The sequence below is a fragment of the Monodon monoceros genome, unplaced genomic scaffold (genome assembly GCF_005190385.1).
Source record: "Monodon monoceros isolate NGI ecotype Baffin Bay Population unplaced genomic scaffold, NGI_Narwhal_1 Super_Scaffold_22, whole genome shotgun sequence".
Lineage (NCBI taxonomy): Eukaryota > Metazoa > Chordata > Mammalia > Artiodactyla > Monodontidae > Monodon > Monodon monoceros.
In genome coordinates this window covers 28,828,588-28,850,083 of record NW_021703779.1, presented here as the reverse complement: position 1 = coordinate 28,850,083, position 21,496 = coordinate 28,828,588, and the positions used below count along the sequence as shown (strand labels likewise).

Sequence of the window (21,496 nt, the reverse complement as noted above, 5' to 3'; positions counted from 1 at the left end):
ATGATCCTTTTAACGTGCTGTTGGATTCTGTTTGCTAGTATTTTGCTGAGGATTTTTGCATCTATGTTCATCAGTGATATTGGCCTGTAGTTTCTTTCTTTGTGACATCTTTGTCTGGTTTTGGTATCAGGGTGATGGTGGCCTCATAGGATGAGTTTGGGAGCGTTCCTCCCTCTGCTATATTTTGGAAGAGTTTGAGAAGGATGGGTGTTAGCTCTTCTCTAAATGTTTGATAGAATTCGCCTGTGAAGCCATCTGGTCTTGGGCTTTTGTTTGTTGGAAGATTTTTAATCACAGTTTCAATTTCAGTGCTTGTGATTGGTCTGTTCATATTTTCCATATCTTCCTGGTTCAGTCTCGAAAGGTTGTGCATATTTAAGAATTTGTCCATTTCTTCCATGCTGTCCATTTTATTGGCATAGAGTTGCTTGTAGTTATCTCTCATAATCCTTTGTATTTCTGCAGTGTCAGTTGTTACTTCTCCTTTTTCATTTCTAATTCTATTGATTTGAGTTTTCTCCCTTTTTTTTGATGAATCTGGCTAATGCTTTATCAATTTTGTTTATCTTCTCAAATAATCAGCTTTTAGTTTTATTGATCTTGCTATCGTTTCCTTTGTTTCTTTTTCATTTATTTCTGTTCTGATGTTTATGATTTCCTTCCTTCTGCTCACTTTGGGGTTTTTTTGTTCTTCTTTCTCTAATTGCTTTAGCTGTGAGGTTAGGTTGTTTATTTGAGATGTTTCTTGTTTCTTAAGGTAGGATTGTATTGCTATAAACTCCCCTCTTATAACTGCTTTTGCTGTATCCCATAGGTTTTCGGTCGTTGTGTTTTCATTGTCATTTGTTTCTAGGTATTTTTTGATTTCCTCTTTGATGCCTTCAGTGACCTCTTGGTTGTTAAGTAGTGTATTGTTTAGCCTCCATGTGTTTGTATTTTTTACAGATTTTTTCCTGTAACTCATATCTTGTCTCATAGTATTGTCGTCAGAAAAGATACTTGATATGATTTCAATTTTCTTAAATTTACCGAGGCTTCATTTGTGACCCAAGATATAAGCTATCCTGGAGAATGTTCCTTGAGCACTTGAGAAGAAAGTATATTCTTTTGTTTTTGGATGGAATGTCCTATAAATATCAAATAAGTCCATCTTGTTTAATGTATCATTTAAAGTTTGTGTTTCCTTATTTGTTTTCATTTTGGATGATCTGTCCATTGGTGAAAGTGGGGTGTTAAAGTCCCCTACTATGATTGTGTTACTGTTGATTCCCCCTTTTATGGCTGTTAGTAATTGCCTTATGTATTGAGGTGCTCCTATGTTGGGTGCATAAATATTTACAATTGTTATATCTTCTTCTTGGACTGATCCCTTGATTATCATGTAGTGTCCTTCTTTAGCTCTTGTAATAGTCTTTATTTTAAAGTCTATTTTGTCTGCTATGAGAATTGCTTCTCCAGCTTTCTTTTGATTTCCATTTGCATGGAATATCTTTTTCGATCCCCTCACTTTCAGTCTGTACGTGTCCCTAGGTCTGAAGTGGGTCTCTGGTAGACAGCATATATAGGGGTCTTGTTTTTATATCCATTCAGCCAGCCTATGTCTTTTGGTGGGAACATTGAATCCATTTACATTTAAGGAAATTATCGATTTGTATATTCCTATTACGATTTTCTTCATTGTTTTGGGTTTGTTATTGTAGGTCTTTTCGTTGTTTTGTGTTTCCTGCCTAGAGAAGTTCCTTTAGCATTTGTTGTAAAGCTGCTTTGGTGGTGCCGACTTCTCTTAGCTTTTGCTTGTCTGTAAAGGTTTTAATTTCTCCATCAGATCTGAATGAGATTCTTGCTGGATAGAGTAGTCTTGGTTGTAGGTTTTTCTCCTTCATCACTTTAAATACGTCCTGCCAGTCCCTTCTGGCTTGCAGAGTTTCTGCTGAAAGATCAGCTGTTAACCTTATGGGGATTCCCTTGTGTGTTATTTGTTGTTTTTCACTTGCTGCTTTTAATATTTTTTCTTTGTGTTCAGTTTTTGATAGTTTGATTAATATGTGTCTTGGCATGTTTCTCCTTGGATTTATCCTGTATCGGACTCTCTGTGCTTCCTGGAGTTGATTAACTCTTTCCTTTCCTATATTAGGGAAGCTTTCAACTATAATCTCCTGAAATATTTTCTCAGTCCCTTTCTTTTTATCTTCTTCTTCTGGGACCCCTGTAATTCGAATGTTGGTGCTTTTAATGTTTTCCAAGCGGCCTCTGAGATTGTCTTCTGTTCTTTTCATTCTTTCTTCTTTCTTCTGCTCTGCAGTAGTTATTTCCACTAATTATCATCTAGGTCACATATCTGTTCTTCTGCCTCAGTTATTTTGCTATTGATCCCTTCTGGAGAATTTTTAATTTCATTTATTGTGTTGTTCATCATTGTTTATTTGCTCTTTAGTTCTTCGAGGTCCTTGTTAAATGTTTCTTGTATTTTCTCTATTCTATTTCCAAGATTTTGGATCATCTTTTCTATCATTATTCTGAATTCTTTTTCAGGTAGACTGCCTATTTCCTCTTCATTTGTTAGGTCTGGTGGGTTTTTATCTTGCTCCTTCATCTGCTGTGTGTTTTTCTCTCTTCTCATTTTACTTAACTTACTGTGTTTGGGGTCTCCTTTTCACAGGCTGCAGGTTCGTAGTTCCCGTTGATTCTTGTGTCTGTCCCCAGTGGCTAAGGTTGGTTCAGTGGGTTGTGTGGGCTTCCTGGTGGAGGGGACTAGTGCCTGTGTTGCGGTGGATGAGGCTGCATCTTGTCTTTCTGGTGGGCAAGTCCACATCTTGTGGTGTGTTTTGGGGTGTCTGTGGCCTTATTATGATTTTAGGCAGCCTCTCTGCTAATGTATGGCGTTGTGTTCCTGACTTGCCAGTTGTTTGGCATAGGGTGTCCACGTGTAGCTTGCTGGTCGTTGAGTGAAGCTGGCTCTTGGCGTTGAGATGGAGATCTCTGGGAGATTTTTGCCGTTTGATATTACGTGGAGCTGGGAGGTCTCTTGTGGACCAGTGTCCTGAAGTTGGCTCTGCCATCTCAGAGTCACAGCCCTGACGCCTGGCTGGAGCACCAAGAGCCTTTCATCCACACGGCTCAGAATAAAAGGGTGAAAAAATAGAAATAAATAAATTAACTAAAATAAAGTTATTAAACTGAAAAATAAAAAAAATAATTAAGAGAAAAAAATTTTAAATTAAGAAAACAAAAAAATGGACAGACAGAACCCTAGGACAAATGGTAAAAGCAAAGCTATACAGACAAAATCACACACAGAAGCATATACATACACACTCAGAAAAATAGAAAAAGGGAAAAAAAAATATATCTTTGCTCCCAAAATCCACTTCCTCAATTTGGGATGATTCATTGTCTATTCAGGTATTCCAGAGATGCAGGGTACATCAAGTTGATTGTGGAGATTTAATCCGCTGCTCCTGAGGCTGCTGGGAGAGATTTCCCTTTCTCTTCTTTGTTCACACAGCTCCCAGGGTTCAGCTTTGGATTTGGACTCGCCTCTTCGTGTAGGTCGCCTGAGGGCGTCTGTTCTTCGCTCAGACAGGACGGGGTTAAAGGAGCCGCTGATTCGGGGCCTCTGGCTCACTCAGGCCCAGGGGAGGGAGGGGTACGGATGCGGGGGGAGCCTGCGGCGGCAGAGGCCAGCATGACGTTGCACCAGCGTGAGGCACGCCGTGCGTTCTCCCGGGGAAGTTGTCCCTGGATCACGGGACCCTGGCAGTGGCTGGCTGCACAGGCTCCCAGTAGGGGAGGTGTGGAGAGTGAGCTGTGCTTGCACACAGGCTTCTTGGTGACGCAGCAACAGCCTTAGCGTCTCATGCCCGTCTCTGGGGTCCGCGCTGATAGCCGCGGCTGGCACCCGTCTCTGGAGCTCCTTTAAGCAGCGCTCTTAATCTCCTCTCCTCACACACCAGGAAGCAAAGAGGCAAGGAAAAGTCTCTTGTCCGTTCGGCAGCTCCAGACTTTTACCCGGACTCCCTCCTGTCTAGCTGTGGCGCACTAGCCCCTTCAGGCTGTGTTCACGCCGCCAACCCCAGTCCTCTCCCTGCGATCTGACCGAAGCCCGAGCCTCAGCTCCCAGCCCCCGCCCGCCGCGGCAGGTGAGCAGACGAGCCACTCGGGCTGGTGAGTGCCGGTCGGCACCTGTCCTCTCTGCGGGAACCTCCCCGCTTTGCCCTCCGCACCCCTGTTGCTGCGCTCTCCTCTGCGGCTCCGAAGCTTCCCCTCCACCACCGGCAGTCTCCGCCCGCGAAGGGGCTTCCTAGTGTGTGGAAAGCTTTCCTCCTTTACAGCTCCCTCCCACTGGTGCAGGTCCCGTCCCTGTTCTTTTGTCTCTGTTTATTCTTTTTTTCTTTGGTCCTACCCAGGTACGTGGGGAGTTTCTTCCCTTTTGGGGGGTCTGAGGTCTTCTGCCAGCGTTCAGTGGGTCTTCTATAGGAGCAGTTCCACGTGTAGATGTATTTCTGATGTGTCTGTGGCGAGGAAGGCTATCTCCACGTCTTACTCTTCCACCATCTTGAAGGTCTCCCGATTACAAATATTTTTTTAGGAGTTTCTTGTCTTCACATTTCTTATAATTTAGTGGTTGAACTCCTTCCTCTAAAGTTAGAATAGCAAAAGGGAAAGTTACTATTTAAATGAAAAACATGTGATATTAAGACCTAAAGACTAATCACTTGCAATTTTTAAATTAGTATAGATTGGTAAAGTAGTCTTTTAGGAATGAATTTTTCGATAACAAAATCTTCTTTTAAATTTGTTATCTGTGTACATTTTCATAAAAATTCTTGGAGTTTTTCTCAAAGTGAGACTTTTGAAGTTAGGCTTGTCTATAACTTTTACTTCTGTCCATCATAGCTTACAACTAATGTTTAATTCTTATAACATAAAATGTGATTCTCAAAGTAATATTCATCTGTCTTGTCCATCTTACTTTTCCACTCTAGATTCTTTTTAAACCGATTTTCTTGTCAAGCTGCATATATTCTTAGGGTTGAATGATCAAAACTGTTCTTTAATATTCAGGCAAATTGTCACTAAAATTGCTTGGTGCTAGTAAAAATTACTTTCATTTTTTTAAAAGAAAGAAATGGGAGAAGGAACAGTAAACAACTCTGCATTGTATTCTAGTATCTTAGAGCCATCCATGTATGGAATGAGGAATACAAATATTTTTCAAATTCATCAAGGTGTTTTTTAAGTCATAGAATACACATATTCATTAGGGAGTTTCCATTGAAAGTATCAAATAAAATTCAAGAAGTGCTTTATTGCCTCTGCCTTAACAACTTCATATTGTTTTCTGATCTGCCTTGAGAAGTGGCCAATTCAGTGGTACTTTGTCCTTCCCTCTTCTTTGTGGTGAGCCCAATTAATTGCATTTCTCTGTATTATTTAATTCTTATTTAAGGCAACTTTTCTTTCAAACTTCACTCTTGATACTTCTTCTCAAATCTGGCTAGTCATCAAAATCACACAGATGGAAGGGTTACAGGAACTTTAGTCTATATGTTATTCCCTCTGACTACCTTTGAATTTCTAATTTAGTAGAATTTGATTGAGCCTGAGAACTGTAGTTTGAAAAGTTCCTCTAGGTTCTGATGATTATTCAGGTTTAGAACTCTGGCCTTGACCTTTACCTGAGCATGAATTGTTTTAAGGCAGTCCGATTTCCTAATGTGCCCTGTGTCTCAGAATCATTCCCAGAGTGGACCATTAACTTTATTACATCCATCCACTGCTCTTTAGAGCTGAGTGTTCTCTTTATTCCAGAGATGAAGCTCATTTTCAACACCTGAACAATTAAACCAAGCAGGGATAACAGTGGTTCTCCTTCAAGGCCACAGTTCTCTGCTGGAGTAGAATGAGCACTTTCTAGGAAATCATGCCAAACTTTTGATGGCATATAAAGGGTGTTCCCCAATATACTACCTCTTTTTTCCTCCTGGACCACATTTTAGATGGAACAGACATTCCCTGTGGGACCAGTTTGAAAGACACTAAGCCATTCTGCATGGCTGTGGTAACCATTGTCTGTAACTTAATTTTCAGCTGTATCTGACTTAGGAGAAATGCAACAACCCTACACGTGAGGGCCTACCAACTGAGAGCTGGTTGATCCTCTCCCACTCCAAACAACTGCAGCACAATGGATTTCACCTACAGATGATAAGATACCACTGAGGGGAGAAGATAGAGGAGGAAGCTGGAAACAGTTTATGTCTATTTCATCCAGCTTAATATCTCACAAGAGCATTCAGTGACAGACAACCCTGGTCTCTAACAAGGAATTAAGTGTAATATACCACTTGGCCAGTATTTATCTGTTCCCCATGCCTATATCAACACACATGAGTCTTCTTTCTGTGCTCCCAGGCTACTGCTCAATAAGTTTACAGCATATTTGGCAAGTAAAAGCAAAAGCAGCTGTTTTCTACATCTTGTTCCTGCTGTTTAAGGTGTGCATCCCAGCCAAATGAATCATATCACAGCCAAAGACCCCGGCAGGAGTTCCTTGCTACAAATCTGTATCCTTTTCTATCTCATCTACTTGAAGAACAAAAGATTTGCAAGCCTTGTAATAATCTTCAGACACAATAGTGCAGCTATTTACTGAGCTATACCTGAGGTATTTTTTAGTAAAGTGTGGATAAGTAGTGTGGCAGGAAGCCATAAACACACTCTGTCTTGCACTTTGACTTCTCCAGAACCACGGCAATCATCTGAAGTATTTGTGATCAATAAGTATTGTTAATCTTCATGCATATGGAAAGGATGAAAAAGGATCAGTCATCCCAGGCATCCCAGGAGAGAGAGGTATTTTTCCAGTTTCTCAGATACCACATCTAGTTGGCACCAATCTGAGTATAATTTAACCCTACTGGTGATTGACCTTAGAGGTCAAGAGAGTCTAGAGCATTTTATTTCAAGGGAAGCTGAACACTGGCTTCAGCCTATGATGGGCCTACATCACAGTAAAAGAGATCCAGCAGAGATCACTAATGTACATCAGAAAAGCATCATCTCTGGTTATTGAGGCTATATTTGAGACTACTGCCTGAAGACTGAAAACTGTTTTACTCATAGCCAAACCTTGTAGCCATCCTTAGCTGCTCTGTAAATGGGGCTGTGAAGGATGTACTTCCCACACATCATTGTGAAGTCCCGGAGACCAGAAACTCTGTGCAGGCTTTATCCTGAAAGTCTGAATTCCTGAGTGGAGAGTTCGACTAACCCCAAGAGGTCTTCCACTCTGAGGTTGCTGTCACCTGACTGTGTCCAAGGGAAATCACAGCCCATATCTGAGGAATACCAAGTTGCCAGTTCATTTACATGACAATAACACGTTGCTACAACTTGATACAACTGCCAGTCTATCTGCAGTTGGTCTCAGTAGGTTCTCCCTCAGCATTGGCGTAATTACCTCCCCACCTCAGCTTGGAAGCACGACCTACAGTTTTTCTAATTGGGACACCTTGCCTCCCCCTACCTATACGTGCATTAGGGGAGAGTTGCTGCATTTGTAGCTTTCTGGGACAACAGAAGCAATTGCCAGAAATCAACTAAGTTTTTCAGTGGCTACATTCCTACTTTTGTAGGATTGCCACTCATTGCTTCATGCTACAACTTGATTTTACTGCAAGATTTGGATTTTTACTCTTATATACACTCTGTGTTAGCAGCCCCCACCGTTTTTGGCACCAGGGACCAGTTTCATGGAAGACACTTTTTCCGGGGCAGAGGCGGGGATATGGTTCAGGCAGTTATGTGAGCGATGGGGAGCGGCAGGTGAAGCTTTGCTCACTCACCCACTGCTCACTTCCTGCTGTGCGGCCCGGTTCCTAACAGTCCGTGGGTCTGCAGCCCGGGGGTTGGGGACACTTGCTCTATATGTTACTTAAACTTGTGGTCTTAATCCTGACCCAGCTTATCCCTAGACTCTGATTCTGTCTCATTCTGTATCAGGAGAAATTTTCTATGATAGTTTAATTATTTACAGTATCTATAAATTATTAATTGCCTAAAGTCTAGAGCAGTATTATGAGCACATGTACAATCAGAGAGCACCTTGGCATTGGTTCAGAGAAGCTTTACTGACCAGGGGGGCTTCTGAAGTTACCTTGAAAAGACTGGGGTTAGGTGAACTCTGTAGATTCCTGCTAGATTTACTGTATTATACTTCCATCACTTTCTTTTTGAAGCTGAAACAATACATCAGTTTGCTCCTGTCAGGGCAGAAGACCAATTTCATTCGTCTACCCATGAAGATGAATGGATGCAGCAAAAATCCAGAAATGTCTTAAATATATTACTGTACAGCTCATTGACCATTCTATCAATGCTTGACTTGAAAGTCATGGCTATCTGATGTCAAGTTCCATTGATAACGTTATTCCTAAACATTACTTTCAAGTATGCTTCCCTCAGAGGTCACAGAAGAACTTCGGTGACCTGCAAAGACCTAAAACAGATGAAGTTCCAATTAACCATGACACCAGTGGTTTTAACGTTTATAATCTTTTCCTGTAAAGGAAATTATAGGGAGCTCCATGCACATGGTTTGGGGGTTTTCCTGACCAGTGGGGTTAAACCAAGTGACATTAACAAAAATAAATCTAGAGGCCCTTGTAAATAATGTAATATTCTTTTATATTTAAAAACTCTGTTGAGAGTCCGCCTGCCAATGCAGGGGACACGGGTTCGTGCCCCAGTCCAGGAAGATCCCACATGCTGCGGAGCGGCTGGGCCCATGAGCCATGGCCGCTGAGCCTGCGCCTCCGGAGCCTGTGCTCTGCAACGGGAGAGGCCACAACAGTAAGAGGTCCGCATACCGCAAAAAAAAAAAAAGACTGTATACAAATACATGTGCACATCTATGTAATTATTTATAGCCTCTCAAGCACATTAACAACTATGCCACAAAAAGCAATTGCGCCAGAACGCCTTATGAGTTAAACCTAAAGTGGGTTAAAGCAACAGTTTTTATTTATTTGGTCTTTCTTGTCCAAGGAACACTGTGTAGGCCCTTGTTTCTTTAGGAAAAAGTAAGACATACTAACTTGAAAACAAGAAAAAGCAACAAAGTGAAGCTTTTGATGGTTGCTGGGACTGTGAGCAGTTGTAAATTCTCCTCCCTGCTGTGAATTATCTTCTCCCTCTCCTTTTCTTTTAATCTCCATTTAATTCCCTTTTCAAAATATTATCTTGATTCTTCTTGAAAAATATTTCCTCAGCCTGCTAAAAGCACCCCTAACCACGCAGAAATGTTATACGCAACTTTGTGGAGATCTATTATTTTTCTTCTACGATACAGAATCTTGAGAAATGAAATGCTCATCTCTCATCAACCCCAAAGAAGTCCAAGTCTACGGTGAGGCCCAGGGTGTTCCTTACATTTCACCTTCTTTGAGGATGTTCTCCTGCCAGTTCTGAATAACTAAAAGTTGGGAGAACCGGTTTCTGAGGCAAATAGAACATTCCTAGGTTTTAAAATAATTTCTGACATTTTCATGGCATCCTTCCTTAAAGACCTTCAAATTATGCTTCAGAAATTTTAATTGTTCACTGAAATTATCTGTTAGTAAGCAAAGTGTTGCATTTGATAGTAGCAGTAGTCCGCACATGGAACATCAGTAGATGGATATAAAACGTGTAATTTGCTGGCCTTTGTATAAGACAAAGACATTGACATATCTATTTTAAGTCTTCTAATCATGCTGTTCTACTATAATTCTCAGTGTTTCAAATGTAGTTCCTAGGCCCTTCATTATCTGTGTCTTCATGCCTTCCATAAACCATTTCCTGTCTTGCACCAAACCACATTCTCGCTGTTCCTCATAGCCATCTTTTTCCTCTTCCTCTACCTCAGTTTATCAAGTGCTGAATTCATGGACTGTGTGAGTAGTTTGCTGCGTAGTTTGAACCAGATAGGACACAAACATGAAACGGTTTTGCTTCAAGCAGATGGTTTATTCATCTTTTTATTCATCTTTCTTACTGGCATCCTGAGTATATTCCATTCCTTTCTGGTCTCTGTGACACGAAAAAAGTTAAGTTTAGTTCAGCTTAAAATTTCAATCTCATATTCAGTTTAATGTTGTTTCCAGTTTAAGCCCAAGTGAACTGCCCTAGTAGGGAAGAATGATCAGTTTCCAGCATCTTCCCTTACCCCACCTGGGTGACATTATTCTACATTGGCCTGAGAAGTAGGAATGAAGGAAAGTGAGCAAATGTCTCCTCTTAAGTAGCATTTTGTGGTGTTCATGTATTATATGTAATAAGGACACAAACATTTGCTTTCTTTGGGGTGCAAGTGTGGGCTCTTAAGAGGTCTTACAGAAGCTCTTCTGTTTTCCCATTTTTTTTTAACAAGAAAAACATGCTCTGTAATGTCTTCAAGTGTTTTTATCCTGGAGTATTCTTGCTCCATATGCACTGCTCCTGTTAGACAGCTCAAACATAGCTGCCTCCTTCAGTGTCCAGTTGACCTACGGAAATGTTTTTGCCACACCAAGCATTGGGAAGTACAAGATGCCTCTTCTCTTTACTATGCCATCATTTCAGATCCTTTTTTAAGCCCTCAGTAGTCATAGAAAGCAAATAAAGCATTCAGCTGCATAAGCAGAGTCCAAGTTGGTTAATTAGAAGTCATCCTATCTACTTTGTACTCCCAGACTCTATAAATGATGGTCTTGGAGTGCCCCTCATTTGCTTGGGGCAGAAGGGTTGAAGTACCGCTGTTTATACCTCCTTGGGGAGTGAACAGAAAAAACCATCACACTGTCTCCCTGGGCCACGGATTCACTGTGACTATGATTCTCTCCTAAATTTTCAGAGAGGTTTAGAATAAGTGAGACTGGTGGAGTAATGATGGAAAGGCCAGTTTTCTACCTCTTTTGTAAACCCTTTTGAGATAAGTCTTATTTCCATCTCTTAGAATGAGAGAAACTTAGTACTTACTGTTTACAGTTGAAGACTATAGCGAGAATTCTAAAGTAACAGAGTCCAACGTGTTCATAACCATAATAATGGAGCTTCAGAATAGCTCATAAATTAGACAGGAGGAAACAGCTAATCAAAAGTGTTCTCAAACCCAGCAACGTAATTCAGTCAAATTGAGTATTCTTTTTCTTTTTAATGGAAGTATAGTTGATTTACAGTGTTGTGTTAGTTTCTGCTGTACAGCAAAGTGATTCAGTTATGCATATATATATACATATATTCTTTTTCATATTCTTTTCCATTATGGTTTATCACAAGATATTGAATATAGTTCCCTGTGCTATACAGTAGGACCTTGTTGTTTATCTATTTTACATATAGTAGTTCATATCTGCTAATCCCAGGCTCCTAATTTATCCCTTCCCCACCCCTTTTCCCCTTTGGTTACCAAAAGTTTGTTTTCAATGTCTGTGATTCTGTTTCTGTTTCATAAATAAGTTCATCTGTGTCATATTTAGATTCTACATATAAGTGATGTCATATGATATTTGTCTTTCTCTTTCTGATTTACTTCACTGAGTATGATAATCTCTGGGTACATCCATGTTGCTGTAAATGGCACAAATTGAGTATTCTTATTACTTGGTACTTGAGCAAATTACAACCTCTTCTTGGATGACAAAGAAAAACTGAAAGGAAATAGTTGCATTAAGTGCCTGGCCCATTGAACTTCAAATTCCAGATAATAGAACTTCTGGATCAGGACAGTCTGTGCAGTGCAGTGTGGCTGTAAATAATGCAGATTAGTGGCCTCTCTTGGGTCTCCATGTTAGTTCCTGAAGAGCCAGGGGAGTTGGGTTTGGTTTTAGCACATCTCTTATAGGACTTCCACCCCCAGCCACTGTCCATGAGGAAATAGTTAATCCTTATTGTTTTACCTTGGGCAAGGTAGCAGCATTCAAAGTGGCAACTAATGCTGTCCCCCAAGCAGAAATTTCAAGGATGTATAGTTGTTTTCCTTTATATGCATCAGAATTTGGGACATAGCGTTTTTTTGCTTTTGTTTTTGTTTTTTTAGTTCATCTACTACAAAAATCACTCAAAGAAATGAGGTTTAATTTTAACATTGGCTAAAATGTTTCACTACTTAGGGAAAAGAAAACAGAACAATGCTGGAGATCAAAACATTTGACATATCCAGCTCTCATTGACACGTACTTATAAACAAAAAGATAAGTAAAATAAATAAGTGTATCATTTACTAAAAGATGATCATAAACCATATTATGATATTTTTGTAAAATCAGTCATCTGACATCTGTTCTTCTTTCTTTATTTCCTAGAAATATTAATAACATTTTTAAAACTCCTAGGTAATTTTTCTCAACTAAGAGCCTGAAGTTTTCTTCGTAAATTGAAACAGAACAGGCAAGAATCTATAATTTTTGAGAAAATCCCCACTCCAGACTTTGGAGAAGTCAAATGTCTCTCAAAATCCCAGCCCACTAAAAAGAATCCCTTTTTTGCCTTAGGGCCAAGGGTCAATTTTTCAATGTTAGGCCTGAATCTATTGAGTAATTTGAAAAGAAAACCTGAGAGCACCCTGATGCCTGGCACATAGTTAGGCATTTGGAAATTACAATATGGTGTGATACATACTGAGACAGAAATAAAAGGGCAAGAGAGAACACCGGGTTTTAGGGACAGCCGCCTGGAGAGGGAGATGTCCACATTTCCAAGGTAAGACTCAAAGGATAAATGTAAATTAGCCAATAAAAGGAAGTTGGGCATGGGATTGTTCTAGGAAAAGGGAACAGCATGTTTAGCACCAAGTGTAAAGAGGAACATAATATATGCTGGGAAATGAAAAATAAATTTCTCTATAGCGCCAGCAAGTAGTAGAAGATACCACAGGGACTGTGAAAGGACTTAGAGCCATATTGAGTACGGCTTTTATCCTAAGGAAAATAAGGAATCACTAGAAGATTAAAGCAGATAATTATTGTTATTTTAGGAAGAAAATACTGTAGCTTCTTTGTAGATGAGTAGTGGCAGGGCAGGATTCCAGCCAAGAGTCCTGTACCATGTTTGAGGCAAGAGATGCTAATAACCTCAAGTAGAGTAATGGTGGTGGTGGGGAGAGGGAGAAAAGGATGGAATGAAGAAATATTAGGAGGTAGAAGAAAGGATTGGTGATCGATGGACTCACTAATTGCAAAATGGTGAAGGATATGATAGAAGAAGAGGAAATATCCAAAATTATGGCTAATAAAGGCCATAATTGTAAATCACTGAGATAGGGAAAAAGATACAGAGGAAGAGAAAAAGCAAGTTGGGGAGGTGGGACAGTGGGTCCATATTTCGTTCTGTTGTTGTTTTGATGGCTGTGGGACACCCAAATGGAATTGTCACTTACGACAGTATATATGCAAATGTAGAGATCAAAGGGGGAAATCTGGACTGGAGATGCAGAGTTGAGAGTTGTGAGCATATGAAGTGTAATTGTAGCTAAGGGTATGGATAGAATGAGAAGAAAGAAAAGCCTAGGACAGAATCCTGAAGGTTTATGGTGTAGGTGGAAATACTGAGAATACCTACCTTGCTCCTGCAGCATCGTAGGTCTTCCAGCTCCTTTTCCTTTGGTCCAGATGCTTTTAGCCTTGTTCTCACTTGAGTAACGCTGTGTTCCAAGTTGGCTTCATTAAAGGACATTGACATCTCCACTATATTTTAAACTTAAGAGCCAACATTTATATTCTTCATATAATATCTAATATTCTTTATATAATATAAAAAGCAGGGTTCTTTTCAAAACCCTAATCATGGTCTGTGGGAAGGATAGTTCTTTTGTACCAGATAATCATGCCTACACATTGTATAATGAGGAAAAATCCTTGATTATGATGAATAACTTAAGGAATTCTCAATAAGTTGTCTGTCCCATTCCTTTTATAACTACTCTTTTAAAGGTGAGCAGATCCTTCAAGGGAGACTCTGCAATCTGTTCAGCATGCTATTTATACTTAAAAAGTGTTAAATTATCCTAATCATGCTTATAGTAACAATCAAGATTAATTGCAGCTATATTAGGGTTACTTATTATTTGTTCTACTTCAGCAGTAACACAAATCCAATTGTACAAGCAATTTCCATAATCCAAATTGTGAAAGAAAGTAGAGGCAAAAAAAAGACCATGCATAACTGGTTGAAATAGAATTTAAAATAAATCCTTAACCAAATGGTTATCTAAAATTCTGTTTTTGAAAAGGAGCTGATTCTGAACAGATTGTATATGTGTCTCACTGGTAGAAGTGGATTATCTATCTTGAATTGGATTGTGATGACGATGACCCTATTCTAAGTAAACCAAATCTCTTGAACTATATAATGAGATCAGGAGGAACATTCGGCCTGAGAACAACAGATTGCAATGACGGAGATGATTTCACTAATGTTTTTCCCAGCCTCTTTCCTTGATGTACATAATACTGTGCTTTTGTCCTGCAGAGATTCCTGATCCTGCAGTTCTGTGTGCTAACTCTTTTTTCTTATTCTGATTTTCATTTTTATAAGTAGAGCTGAATGAGTGGCAGGAAGCTGCGAAATCTATCTTATAAAAAGGTGATGGGGGTAGAATCTAGAATCTTCATTTGCCTTGCAGAAGGATTGCAGAAAAACTATCACCAGTAAATATTGAACTGATTCATTCCTGTTTCTTCTTTGTTTAGGCCGTGAGGAGGCAAAAGTTGCTTGAACAGAGTATCCAGTCTGCCCAGGAGATTGAAAAATCCTTACACTTAATTCAGGAGTCCCTCTCATCCATTGACAAGCAGTTGGCAGCTTATATTGCTGACAAAGTGGACGCAGCTCAAATGCCTCAGGAAGCCCAGGCAAGTAGAACCTGGAATGAGCTTCTTTTCTTTTGTTTTTATTATCCGAACAAGACATTAGTAACTTTCTAACTTAAACTTTATTCATCTAGTTGTACAAAGGGTTATTTGATCAACTGATTGGACTATTTGGAGGTAAGGGGAAAAAGGATCTCTATATTAGTACTCTAAGGTTTATTTTTGAACGTACATAATGGAGGAGTTTGAAATAGAGACACTTAAAAGACCAGGGCAGTATCACACTGAAGTCTGCTGTTTATCAATATTTTCAAACTATACTTGAGCTAGAGGGAAACCGTAGGAATGTCAAGTTTAAAGAAAATACTTTTGGTGGTAGTATTAAAAATGCAGCATCAAATATTTTATTATCAACTCATCTTTATCTTGGAATTAGAATTCATATGACCTGTATTCTACATTTAATGTGTTGCAAGTAGCTAATAACAAGAAATTAGAGATATAAATTTGCATTTTATTACTAATACTAATATGTCTATACTCATATTTACTCACATACCTATACATTCAATACTTTTCAATCTGAATTATGAAATGTGTTAAACTAATTTTTCTAGAATGAGAGTTAAAATAGGAATGAAAATAAATCTAAGTCAGCTTTATACCAAGTAAATTTAGTCTGTATCTAAATTAACTTTCACCTTGGGAAGTAATGCTGTATTTCTATTTTTAAATAACATTTACAGGTATGTAAAATATCATAAGAATTATTTAAATGTCTTCAGGATTTTCTGATACTAAGGTACTATCAGGTAGCTACTATATCTACAGTAACTATAGATAGCTACTTTTCACATCTTATGTACATAGTATGAACCCAATACCCAAGGATAACTCAGACCGATACAATATAATGCGAGGAGCATTAGAAGCTTATCTGTCCATCCCCGAGGCCCTCTCCCCACTAATTTTCCCTACATTTCTGGTTGCACCTGCATTTTCAAGATGATTCTTGACTTTGAATTCCCCAAATGGTAATATATAATATTGGAAAATGCAAGCCACCCAAAAGCTCTTGAAACATTCTTCTCCAAGATTTTATTTTAAGATGACAGCAAAGCGAATTGTTTTCTAGAACAGAGTTATCAAGTACTCAGATTTACTTCAAGGACTGGCTTTCCTGAAGCTCAATTTGAATCTCCTTTGGAAGAAACAAGTAGAGGATAAAGAGGTTGTCTGTGAAGTAAGCACTTAAGCACAGTGTGTCAGACAAAGAACCTACTAAGAATACCATCAAAGGACGTTTTTCTAAGTATATATAAGGGGGGTAAATTTAAGCCTATGTATAAATGAAAATTTATACCCAATGTGTTTCTGTAAATTTGCAGAAGAGTTCATTGCTAATTAAAAGATTAATAGGCTTAGCTTTCCCTTTTCAGAAACCGAGTACTTGTTTTAATACACCACGGAGAAGCAGGACAAAGTGAATGGCGTTACCATATTTGGCCATCTTAAATCTGTGCTCAGATTTCCTGTCACATATTGGTCACATAGATTTGTGGATGTTTGCCTCCACCGTGTGGTGCACTGGTAGTTTTACTACTAAATTTAAATCTGTTAAAAAGAGTTTCCCTTTTTCTGCCTTTCAAGATAGTTTGAGATTCTCAGGTATAAACAAATTTCAGCATTAAGGAAATGTGTGCAATGTGTAAAACATTTTGACAGGTATACTCTTATTATATGTAAAAGTAGATGTAGAGCAAGGCACTTCCTTGCATTCTATTTGCATTTAGGACTATAGGGCAGCAATGAGCTGCCTCTGCATGTTCATTGACCAGCTATCTGTCATAATGAGCAAATTGAGCCTTCTGATTCTAAATCAGATTAAACATATTTTACTTTTTTATTTAGTGTCATGAACTTACAGGAATAAAGTTTAACCTTTTAGACAATAAAACTACATACTGCTAGAATATCAGAGCATACGTTGACTCGAGTATTTTATTTCAAAAAAATAATTCTTAACCAAACCAAATTCTTAAATCATATGACTACAGCATCAAAATGCCAGCATATTTAAAGAGAGGTTTTTATTAAAGTACAAAATTAAGATGACATCTTATTGATTCAAATAGAGTAAAGCAAATAGAGAAAGCTCTTCTAGATATAGAAATTTTATCTTCTAGATATACAAATCAAAAATTTAAGACATATTTCAAAAATAGTATGACTAAATATAAAAAACCCTATGAGTGTTTCTTCGAAACAACTTTACAGAATAAAATCATCAAATTGATAACTGCGGAGAAGCACATGGCATGAATAGAGTTGTTTACTCTATTTAATTTTCCTAAAGAACATTGTGAAATACAGATTTAGTTTTATCACCTAAGGTCTGGAAGCAAAATTCCAAGTACCCAGCTTTGCACCCCAGGCCAATCAAGTCAGAATCTCTAGGTGGATTCAGTCATCAGAATTTTTCGGAACTCCTCCCAACCCTGAGTTATTCTAGTATGTAGCTAAGGTTGAGAACTTTCGATAGTTCATTACTGGTAATGGCTGAGTAGCAGCAGTCTCTTTTTTTCACATCACACTTCTCACCACTGTTTGACATTCTCACCTATGGCGGTGACAAGATTTCAACGGGAGGAAGTTGAGGTGGAAGTCAGACTTTGGTGACTTTCCTATATGATTGTTTGCTTACTCTTATGGGAAATGAGTGAAAGTAGAAAATATAGCTGGGAACTCCTACATGAACGAATTAATTTAGACAAGTAGAATTTTCAGTATGGATGTTTGAAGATGAACTTGGCTTAGTTTTCTTATTTTCTTCTTTTTTTCCCCTAATTCCACATATGTTAATGTGCCAGTTACCTTGTATGTATCTCTAAATCATTGTAGGAGCCGTGATAACTGTGTCTAAATAGCCATGTAAATGTCTGTAATTCTTAAGACTACACAGATACTTCAATCTGTAATTTTTTTCCCTTTTCCAGTAATCTCATATTTTGAATCCCCAATATGTAAGAACAGTCTAACATGGGTACCTGTTGAAATGGTCCACATCATTATGTGTTGATGATGCACATTTTATAGAGGAGAGTATGACCTCATTACTCATATTACCACTAGAAGCAGTGGAGTTGCTTAACAGTGATTGTAATAGCTAAATTGTTCTAGTTCTTTTGTCTGGCAGGTTCCTGATCCCATATTTTGCAGCCTCATATCCCACAGAGTAGATTTATGTTCATGAGTAGAGGGGGAAAAAAAGAACAATTTAGGAAACAAACAAATTACCATCAAAGGAGAGAATCTTATAATCATCATCGAAAAGTGCTCCTGTATTTTGCTTATCAAGCTAGGACTTCTGGGCATTCCAGGTTCACTACAGACCAGATTTCTTCCTTCCATCTCTTTTTCCATCCCAATGAATATCAATAAAGAGAAATGAATATCAATAAACAGAAAAGAGGGATCTTCTTTTTACTAAAGAAAGCTGTTAATTTAAGATGATTGCATTAGCTGTGCATCAAAATAATTCATAACTGAGGTCTTCCTGTATTTAAGCTAAATCTTCTAACTGACTTTAAATATATTTGGCCATATTTAAATGTAAACATTCCAAACTCTCAAAATCAGTGCTTAAAAAATAAAGACCTAAGTGCAGATTTTGGTCTATCAGATTAAGTTTATGATTTCATTATGGAATAAGAAAGACTTTTATAGTGGAAATAGGAACATTTGATTGCCAAACGGCTCAAAACAGTCTAACTTTACAGCCTACCTCACTGATTTATGAATTAGACAGTATAAACTTGGATAGGGAAATTCATTCTGGATTTATGTAATAATGAAATAATTTAATCACAGAACAAGGAAATGGAGAGCTATTATAGACATTTGGGCTCCGATGTTAAACTCCACATAACCATAACAAATAATTTCCTTTCTTTTACCCAGTAATATAGATATAATGGTAAACACAATGCAATGAATTTTAAATCTGTTCTAACACTGAAGTGCTGCCTCTGTGTATTACTATATAGAACTGATTACTTCCCAATATAAAATGACTATTATTGTGATTTTGACGTGTTTAATCGTGTGGGAAATAATCACAAGCAAGAGTTGCAGAAGATGTGAAAGATTATATTTTTTTCATGTTCCACATTTTTTTTAAGATGTTGGGGGTAGGAGTTTATTAATTTATTAATATATTTTTGCTGTGCTGGGTCTTCGTTTCTGTGCGAGGGCTGTGTCAAGCGGGGGCCACTCTTCATCGCGGTTCGCGGGCCTCTCACTATCACGGCCTCTCTTGTTGCGGAGCACAGGCTCCAGGCGCGCAGGCTCAGTAGTTGTGGCTCACGGGCCTAGTTGCTCCGCGACATGTGGGATCCTCCCAGACCAGGTCTCGAACCCGTGTCCCCTGCATTAGCAGGCAGATTCTCAACCACTGCACCACCAGGGAAGCCCCTCCACATGTTTTAAAAGTACAAAGTATCCAAGATCCTCGAGTACATTTTCTTCTTTTAATTTTAGAATATGTGTTGCATGTGGCCATTTCCCCTTCTTGAGGATGCAATATCAAAATTACTGTTTAAAAATTACTCGTCTAACAGTGTTAAATTTCTCCATTCGTAGTCTTAACCTCACATCTTCTAATATTTTTCTTTCTGAAATATTTTAGTTATTTTTTTTCCTCAGAGTCATTTTCTTTATTTGATGTGAGAAAAGCTTCCATAATTATTTGATACAAAGTTTCCTTTTTTCCATTAAATACTTTAGGCAGTTACGGCTTAATTTTGCTTGCCATTTTCTGTCATTAATTTGATATATGAGAATGGTCTGATGAGGTAAATCATGATAAAAAGCCCTGCTCTCTGCTCAGTTAATTGTAAAATGCTATATTGGAAATGTCATTAATGTTTGATTGATTTTTAGTTTTCTAGTTTGCCCTTTACCATCTCTAATGGAAAAAATGGTTATATTCATTTCCACTGTTGTTTCCTACTTTCAATATATAGTGCTAGTTGTGAACATAATTACTGTATTGTCAAATGTCTTTTTTTGGTAAGGGCATGACGATATAATTAGCTTTATATTATTTCACTTTTATGGAAAACATCTAGTGACCCTGAGAAATATTGGATTGAGAGCTCTTTTTAGAGCATACATGGATATTCTAAATCAGCAGCACTCATTTGCTACTTCCTTTCATTTTGTTTCTTTTACAAATTACTGATTTTATATGAAGCTGACAGTTTCACAAGATCAGTTGTTTATTTTCTTCAAACACTTATCATCCGTATGCTAGTAGATGTATATTTTAGGTGAATATAGAACTCAAATAGTACAGTCTTTAGATCTTTAGCAGACCTTAGAAATCCGGTAGCCAACTATGGAAATCATTATCCTTTGGATGAAATCTTCCAATCCCAGTGTTTTCTTCTACATTAAAAAGTTTTTTAAATGTTATTTTTTTCATTGTCTGATTTTAGTATCAGGAAAGACGATGTAATATTCATCTTTTTTTAAGAGGAATTTGTAAATGGGAGATTGTCCATTTTACCTATAATTTTCCATAATACTGTTATTTAAACAAATCACTTATCTATTTCACAATAAGCCTGCCCTAAAGTGATAAGGATTTTTAAATTATGTAGTTCCAGAATGATAATCTGATGACATTAAATAAAGTAGGTGGTAAAAGATATCCTAAGTACAAACTAAAGATGAATTATCAGTTTAAAGTAAGAATTGTGGAATCAATTTTTAAAGGTGCTAAGTATAAGTGTGATGCATGTTATACAGCCTTCCCAAAGTAGAATCAATTGGAAATAGATGTCCATTTTTATCTTATCTTAATAATGAATTAAATTGTTATCACTAAATATATACATTAAGTACATGAGATAGTTCTTCCCAAATCTACTTGTGTGATATACTCTGCCAAAGAAAAGCAAAAGGATAATTTGAGCAAAGAACTGTATCCCTCTTGGATATTAATACATATTAATATATAAAATATTCTGAGAAGTTCTGTAGCACAGACACATGGTTATCCTTAATTTACAAAATATATTTAGCCCCTGTGCTCCTTTCATATATAATATTCTCAATTTATAAGGAAATTTTGATCTCTAATCCTATTGGAATCACACTACAGATATGAGAATTTTTCTAGAAATGCTGCCTACAAATTATGATAAAATCTAAGTTTTATATGATGTTCAACCATCATTTTTTTCAGTTTTAATAATTTTAGTAGTGGTGACCTTTCTAAGAGTATAGAAATTCATCCTCTCAACAGTCTGTGTAACTGCTTGATATAAATATGAACATTTCAAAGTCCGTGTAATTCTTTGCATTGAAACTTCCAAATTGCCAAACTTTCCCTTCACATGTTACATGGTCCTTCACATCCCCTTGTGACAGATAAAAGTTAAGTTTTTGGTCATGTGTTTTTGTAAGTTATTGTTGTTCCTATTGTTTTTAAGTCATGACAACAGTATGGCTCATCTGGAAAAATGTGGAATTAATCATCAGAAGACCTGTGTTTCAATGATCACTTAAGTTATTTTGGTTTTCTTTTGTAATGCTATGCTACTGCAGGCAGCTCTAAGGGGGCAATCTTTAAGAAAAAAAAAACTATACAAATTATGAATAGA

At 37.8% G+C, this 21,496-nt stretch overlaps 1 protein-coding gene across 1 annotated transcript in view; it reads left to right on the top strand.

The window, feature by feature from the left end:
- The window catches only part of DMD (dystrophin), a 2,107,962-nt gene that overhangs the window by 772,358 nt on the left and 1,314,108 nt on the right, over nt 1–21,496 (top strand). Inside the window, exon 30 of the mRNA XM_029240038.1 lies at nt 14,709–14,870. Within this exon, the coding sequence (XP_029095871.1) occupies nt 14,709–14,870 (162 nt within the window). The remainder of the gene's footprint in view (nt 1–14,708; nt 14,871–21,496) is intronic.